This window comes from Zingiber officinale, chromosome 4A (assembly GCF_018446385.1).
Source record: "Zingiber officinale cultivar Zhangliang chromosome 4A, Zo_v1.1, whole genome shotgun sequence".
Classification (NCBI taxonomy): domain Eukaryota; kingdom Viridiplantae; phylum Streptophyta; class Magnoliopsida; order Zingiberales; family Zingiberaceae; genus Zingiber; species Zingiber officinale.
Genome location: NC_055992.1, coordinates 154,033,881 through 154,041,939, shown reverse-complemented (window position 1 = coordinate 154,041,939; position 8,059 = coordinate 154,033,881). Strand labels below are relative to the sequence as shown.

The window sequence follows — 8,059 nt, the reverse complement described above, 5'->3', positions numbered from 1 at the left end:
GTATGGACGGGTGATTTTTACGTGAAACAAAGGGCAGTATCTTTTATCTCCACCGGTGGAATCACATACTACTAGGGGTTCCATTACTGGCAGAGGGGCGACTGCCGATGCCGTCCCCCCTCTGGATCCGCCCCTGATCGTAAGTATATTCTATGTGGGAATTGAACCCCCACTCTTTGAGAGAAATGTCAAGTCTTTTATCATTACTTCAGGTCCGGGGGCAACACCCCCTTTCTATTAGAATTGTCAAATAAATGCTATTTTTTTATTTTTTTAATCAAAAGAGCACCTTATCCTATCAATCCATTGTAAAACTGATAGAGCTATCATTAATATATTATTAAATATTATTATCTTTTATCACCTGATATTAATATAGCAATTTCATATTATAACAATTATAAAACTGTAACTATTATAATATTTATAGCAATTATGATTTCATAATCACTATAACGATTAACATGTTAAAAAATATTTATATTATAATCATTCACTTAATATTTATATTATAACAATTATAAAATTATAATTATTATAATTTAAATTTCTCCATCTAATATTAATTTTATAGTAATTATAAAATCATAATTATTATTATAATTTAATTTATTTTATTCAATAATATTTATATTATGATATACTAGTTATAAATCATGACTATTACGATATGACTTTATGTTTCATACCATTGGCTGAGAGGACAGGATGATAAGAGAATAATATCGAATTATATATCAGAGGGTATCCTTATTATTTTTACAAGAGGAGCTAGTGCCTAGCGGGGTTGGGAAGCCTTTTGATTAAAAATAATAATAAAAAAAGGGCTTCTGTTGATTGATTCACATAAAATAGGTCCCTTTGATTTTTAGCCCTTATAATTATGATTTTTTTATTAAAAAATATACGATCAATTATATTATATAAATATTTTAGGTTCTAGGCGCTTTGATATTTTTATAAAATTATATGATCGTATAAAAATATTTTAGGTCGATGGTGCGGTGTTTAACCCAGTTCAGATCACCTTCAGCTCCTCCTATTCGGTCCCTCGCCCCATTCTAATCCCTTTCCCCACTCGTCGGCGCCGCTCTGTTGCCGATCCTGTTTGGCCCGTCATCCCTAGCACTACACCGGACGATTCTGCGGCGTAGCCAGCCGCCGCGGCCGCTCCCCGCCCACTCACATCAGGATTGGCGCAAAAAAGACGCGCTTCGGCTGGTCGGAGTCCGTCGCCGCTGTGGATAGGAATTAGGGATTTTTTTTTTTTTTTGACTTCTAGGTCGGCTGGCCTTTTTCTGCTGGGGCTCTGCTGGGGAGAAGACGGAAGCGCATTAGGGTTTGAGCGCTCGCCGCCATGGCTCCCGGGCGTAAAAAGGGCTCGAACCGAGTTAAGGCGGTGGGTCAGCTCAAGCTGGGGGATCTTGTGCTCGCCAAGGTGAAAGGCTACCCTGCTTGGCCTGCCAAGGTTAGTTCGTTTTTTCATCCTGAAAAGTTCGAATTGTTTTTATCCTTCTGAGGCTAGGAGCCTCTTATCACTTGTTTTTTTTACCTACAAAATGTCTTTGCTTGGAACCTGATTTTTTTTGGAGCAACGCAACTACGAGCTATTCTCCCAAGTTAGTGTTGGGATTTTGCTAATCTTTTTTTTTTTTTTATTATGACTTCTATGCTTCTCTCTTTCTTTGCTTTGCTTTATGGTTGCTTACTATATTCCTAATTTTTCCTTCAGTGATGTCTAGGCTCATCAAGACCTTTGTTTCACTTTGAAAATTTACTAGCTGAAATGTTGCTATTTATTTTATTCTTTTACCTATAAAGAGATCTTTAATTATCTTTTGCTCGTCGGATTCCTTGATTCCTTTTTTCTAGTTATTGGAACCTTTGCTTCGTTTTAAAGATCTACTTGTTTTTAAAGTTCTTCATTTTAAAAATCTACTGGTTAAAGAGTAACTTTTGTATATCTGGCAAGATGTTTACTGATCCATATGTTTAAGGAAACCTATACATCATCGTTTCCTCATGTGGTTTGACCTCAACTTAAATATATGCTACTTCTTTTCAGATAAGCAAGCCAGAAGACTTTGAACGACCACCAGATCCTAGGAAATACTTTGTTCAATTTTTTGGGACTAATGAAATGTAAGTTTGCTAGACTTTTTGCTGGGGCTCTCAACTATGTTTTACTCTGCTTGATTTGTCCACATTCTTCTTAATTGTCACATTTGGTTGTGATATTAATCTGGCATAGACTGTTGTTTATGGGAACTAAATGAACAAGAACTGCCTTTTCTGGTGTTAGAGAACTCAGTGTTGTTTTATTATTTTTGATTGATGAGTGAGGATTTGGCTAATTGGAACACAGTTAGCCCTTTGGATCTGCGATTCAATGAATCTGTTGAATGATTCGATTCATCTCTTTGAAAGGACATAAATTACCACAACTATGGAAAAACACTCCACAATATGTTGCACAAACTATTTTGAACTACGGAGAAACTTATTTTCTTGCGTTGCACCATCATTAAGCCTTTAGATTTCTGTAGTCAACATGCATTGTTCATTTGAGGCGAGGCCCATTAAAGAAACAAAATGAGATGATTGTTTTAGAATCAGCCAGATCTCTGTAGTTACATATTTTGTATTTAAACTTGAAAATAGCCACAAACGTCCAATTGGACTATTATGCTAGTGAAAGAAAATAAAGTAACTATGATTCTGACTAAGGTGCCATGCACATGATTGGAGTTCTCTCAAATATGGCTAGTAGACTATTAATTTTTCTTCATATTGTTGTATGGTAGAACATACTCCACTGATTTGATTTAATATAGGAATCTAATAGCCCATATGGAGTTTGAAAATAGAGTAGGAATGATGGCGATATAATAAGAGGCGAAATGATTTGAAAATGTAGGACTGCAGGGGTGTAACTTGGTAAAGTTGAACTAATTTGTTTAAATTGTAACCATTTACATTTAAGTCAAAATGGCTGGCGGAGAACAGGTTAAAAGGGGGAAAGATATGCAACTGGTAAAGTTCCTTGTTGCCCCTTTTCCTATTTTATTTGAGTTTCAGTTTACATGCCTGATGCCTTTCTTACATTCCAGAGAGTTTTGAGATCTTGGATTCTTTTCATTAGGAATGCATTTTTTTCTTCTCAATACATTTTTCTTAGTCTTATTGAAACTTGATGTTGGTAGCCTTTCTTGAAGTCATATTAGGTATGTTTGAATGGTGATTTTTGTACAGTCTATGAATTTATATGGCTGATGCAATCTGCCACCATCGTTGTTCACCATTAAGTTATACTTTTTGCAGTGCCTTTGTAGTCCCAGCTGACATACAGATATTTACTGATGAATCAAAGAGTAAGTTGATAGCCCGTTGCCAGGGCAAAACAGTCAAACACTTTGCTAGTGCTGTTGAGGAAATTTGTGAGGCTTTTGAAGAATTGAACAAGAAGCAATCAGTAGAATCTGTTGCATCTCCTTCAAATAGTGATTTGGAAGATATCAAACATCCAGTGGAACATAGTGGGGTGTCTCATTTGAAGGATCTTGAGAAAAAGGTTGAGAATAATACAAGTGGTGAGCCACTAGGTGTTAATGTTGATTCGAGGAGCCAAGAGGCTTGCATCTCTTTGGATCCGTCTTCAACTAATTTAAATGGCAGCGAATCTCTCTTGAAAAGGAAAAAAAGCTCAACTAATGATGGTCAGATTGCAAAAAAAAAGAAACCAGTAGTTTCCAAGTCAGATTTATACCCTTCTTCACACAAGGAGAAATTGGTGATCACTAGTTCTGATGATAATAAGGACACTAATATTGAGATATTACCTGAATTGGAAATTGGAGAGCCACTTCCGAAAGTTTCAGCAGCTGGGGGACATCACGATTGCAATGATTCCAAAAGTGAAAGTGAACATCATGGGAAAGATGTAAGCCATGCTCTTCAAGAAAATGATGGTATTGTTGCTATGAAAAAGAAAGTTTTAGTTTCAAAATCATCTTTTTTTGCTTCTGGCAAGAAGAAAAAATCAACGAGTGCTAGGCCAGATGAAATTAAGAACACTGATATACAAATGCTATCTAAAATGGAACCAAAAGGTTTGGATCTTGGCGAACTTGATAACTCTTGTGATCTGAAAGATGCTAGTAAAAGTCTGAAGGTTCAAGAAGTTCGTGCTCAGGCTGTAATGAGGAGAAAAGTTTTTGTTTCCAAATCATCTTCCTCTACTTCTTCCAGCAATGATAAATTAATGAGTATCAATCCTGATGATATTAATAATGAGGACATGATAATGTCGCCTAAAATGGAAACTGAAGATCTGTCTCCAAAAGGCTCAGCAGGGGGATTTCAAGATCACAGTGATTCCAAGGGTGAAAATGATAATGAAGAGGGAGATGCAAGTAATGCTAAGGTCCTGGAAGTTGGTCATCAAACAACAAAAGTGCTTACTGAGCCGAAGCAAAATGTGGATGGTTCAGGAATAAAATCAAGTGTGGCTTTACGAAAGCAGTTGAAGGGTTCTTCTGGAAAGGGAAACAAGCTGTCTGGAGGAAAAAACACAAAGGTTACCTCACATGACTCTAACAGAGAATCATCTCGAAATACTGCATCAGGTAGTGATTCCAAAACTAGTAAGCTGCCAAAGAGCTTGAAAATTTTGAAGGAAAATTCTTTTCAAAAAGGAAAAATGCATAATGATCCTAGCTGTACCAATGACCATTCAGTGGCTTCTAGTGATGTTGAGGAGAATTTCAAGGGCAGAAGTAAAAAGCACAAGTTCGACGGAAGCAATGATTCAGGCCCAGCTAAGAGAGCAAAATTGGTAAAAGAGGACCAGCGTAAGAAATCAATGCAGGGTGACTTATTCCTAAGTGAGAAGACAAAGAAATCAAGGAACTCCATACTGATTGAAAATCAGTTTATATCACCTACAAATAATGATGCTCATGTTCCAACAGTAAAACATGCTGAGGACATGGATGCAGGTGCAAGTTCTGCTGCTCAAATTACTGAAAGTTCAGTTCAAACAGATTCTAAACTTGTGAAAAAGCATGATAGGCCCTTGAGCACACATATCCGATATAAACGAAGATCATGTAGAATTGATGATGATGATGAGGTGGAAGAGATTAAGACACCAATTCATAAAACGTGCTCTGGGAACTTGGTTTTATCAGATTCAGGCACTTCAGTTTCTGAGCAGAAATGTCACCCTGTGATAGAGAGTAATAAGGATTCTCCAACCAATAAAGATGTAACTGAGAAGGCTGGTTTCACCAGTGATCAGAAGTCTTCAGATGGCATAACCTTGCCCATCAATATAACTGAAAAGAATGAGAGAAAAGCTGAAAAATCTCAAAGCCCTCAGACTTATCAGAGTCCGACAAAGCGAGAATATCAGAAATGTTCTTTTGGTGATTCCAGAACTTCTATGCTTTCACCTAAGGCTTCTTCTTCCCTTGATGAGGTATCAAAATTGACAGATCAAACATCTGTTAAGCCCCATGTAAAAACCTTTGATTCTTCAGGGAGAAAATCTCAAATCACACCCTCAAAATTCTCAAAAAGCAAATCTGAGAGCTTACACTTATCTACTAACCAATCCGTGCCTGAGAAAAACAAGGCATTGAATAAATCTATCAATATGAAGGCACCTTCCAAATCTAATTCACACAATACTGCACTTACCGAAAACAAACATGAAAAGAGAGTTTCCTCTGAACGGAACACTGGAAAGGATGCTTTAATAGAGAAAAGGTATTACTTGGTTTTTCAGGTATTAGTTCAGATCTTATCATGATTTAATTATTTGCTGATCGCTTTCATCAAATACAGATCAGGATTGGCTAAAGAAGAAAAACTGATTTCTGTAAGCGAGTCTTCATTTTCTGATTCCAGTAAATCAATGAAACACCTTATTGCAGTTGCTCAGGCTAAAAGGAAAGAAACACAATCACGATATGTACACCCAGAAAATCCTATTTCTGTTATAGTATCGACTCCAAATTTAATCCATGGAATGAGTCCAAGTCCTGCTGCATTGATTCCCTTCATTTCAGCAAATTTGGCTAACAAGGATATGAAAGGAGCCTATGCTGCTATGCCTTCTGATTCTCCATATGCAGTTCCTCATGAGTCTTCTTTAACAAATAAAGTCGATCATGAAGAATATGAGCACAGGATAAGTCCTGAATACAGGCCAGCCGGGGGTTCGCTAAGTGGTGGCACAGAAGCTGCTGTTGCCCGTGATGCTTTAGAGGGTATGGTTGAAACCCTTTCAAGGACAAAAGATAGTATTGGGCGTGCAACTCGTCTTGCAATTGACTGTGCTAAATATGGTATTGCTGGTGAGGTAAAATTACACACATAACTATGACATGCTTTCGTGTTCTTACTGTTTTCATAATTTAGCAAAATTTTAAAATTTTCTTTTAACTCTTATATTTAGTATTGGTTTGGGAAAATATGCTAGTGTAACAGTTCATGTGATACATCTTTTCTTCCCCTTCGCAGGTTGTAGAATTACTTATCCAAAAGTTGGAGAGTGAACCTAGCTTTCACCGTAGAGTTGATCTTTTATTCCTTATTGACTCTATCACTCAGTGTTCTCATACACACAAAGGTGTGCTTACATATAACTCATCTTTGTTGTTGTATAGGGAGATTTGGAAAATTCACAGTAATCATTCGTGCCATTCCTTTCATTATTTGAGGTTGTTGGTCAAATAAATATAGCACTGTTTCATCTCTTATTGTGACCACAACTCGTTTTAAACAATTTGACCATGTTCTTTGTTATGTGATATGACTTCTTTTCCTTCTGTATTCTGGATTTGGACTCATCCAAAATTGATTTTGTCAGTGATGGTTTCATAACTTATAGGAATTGCGGGATCATCATATATTCCTGCTGTTCAGGAAGCATTACCACGGTTACTGAATGCTGCTGCTCCAGCAGGGGCTAGTGCTCGCGAGAACCGCCGCCAATGTCTTAAGGTGACTATGCTACCTTAGTGACTATCTGTCAATTTTTATCTTTTTCTGAGAATTAAATTTTGGAAGGGGAGCCTTTGGCGCAACGGTAAAGTTGTTGCCATATGACCTTTTGGTCACGGGTTTGAATTATGGAAACAACCTCTTGCAAAAAGCAGGGTAAGGCTGCGTACAATGGATCCTTCCCCGGGGCTCCGCATGGCGGGAGCTTCGTGCACCGGGCTGCCTTTTTTTCTGAGAATTAAATTTTCTGTTCAGGTTCTGAGGTTATGGCTTGAGAGGAAAATTATGCCAGACTCTCTCCTTCGGCGCTATATTGATGACATTGAGATTCCCAATGATGACTTAAGTGCTGGGGTTTTTCTAAAGCGTCCTTCTCGAGCTGAGAGGTCTGTGGATGATCCTATTAGAGAAATGGAAGGCATGCAAGTTGATGAATATGGAAGGTATTTGGTCTTTTGTACTTTATCATTCCATTTGGTTTGGTAGGCACTTTAAGCCATTATTCATATTTGTTTCAGAGGCATTGCATGCCTTTTTTTTCTTCTTCTTCATTGATATCCTATGATTTTGGTGTTTGTCATTCATTTAAATCGCTCTTTTTCAAATGTCAAATTAGAACTGAATTTCTGGAATGTAAGTACTAGCATACTGGATACTTAATTTCATATATGTGATTTTTGTAATTCAACCAATTTTATCTCGTTTTGGTAAAAAAACTGAATTATGTTGATTGAATTGTCATTCGCCAAAGTTCTTACAGTTCAATATTTATGGGCAAGGTGATGCAACTTGTGCAAAGCATAGCTTGCACCACTTTACTTTCTTGTCTTTTCTTTATATACCTAAGAAGTAAGCAAGCTCTGCATTGATGTTTTTTAATATCTAGTTTATATATTCTCAATCTAAACCTGCCATTGTTGGTCCCAAGTTTGGATGCAAAAGGGCAAGAGTTTGCACGTTAGGTTGCCCGCTATCATGGACTTTTAGGCAAATATTCAATAAATGGATCTATCAAATTTCTGTGCTAATACTAGGTTGTTCCCTGGAACGA

The 8,059-nt window shown here is 37.0% G+C and overlaps 1 protein-coding gene across 11 annotated transcripts in view; it reads left to right on the top strand.

The window, feature by feature from the left end:
* Window positions 1-1,000: 1,000 nt before the first annotated feature.
* Window positions 1,001-8,059, top strand: part of LOC121971762 (ENHANCER OF AG-4 protein 2-like) — a 19,615-nt gene continuing 12,556 nt past the window's right edge. For 10 of the 11 annotated variants that reach the window (XM_042523187.1, XM_042523186.1, XM_042523184.1 and 7 more), the window contains exons 1-7: window positions 1,001-1,468; window positions 2,066-2,142; window positions 3,322-5,769; window positions 5,848-6,364; window positions 6,526-6,634; window positions 6,896-7,008; window positions 7,264-7,451. In XM_042523187.1, coding sequence (XP_042379121.1) covers window positions 1,358-1,468; window positions 2,066-2,142; window positions 3,322-5,769; window positions 5,848-6,364; window positions 6,526-6,634; window positions 6,896-7,008; window positions 7,264-7,451 — 3,563 coding nt within the window. In that variant the 5' untranslated portion in view covers window positions 1,001-1,357. The remainder of the gene's footprint in view (window positions 1,469-2,065; window positions 2,143-3,321; window positions 5,770-5,847; window positions 6,365-6,525; window positions 6,635-6,895; window positions 7,009-7,263; window positions 7,452-8,059) is intronic. The other variant, XM_042523188.1, reaches the window with a different exon arrangement.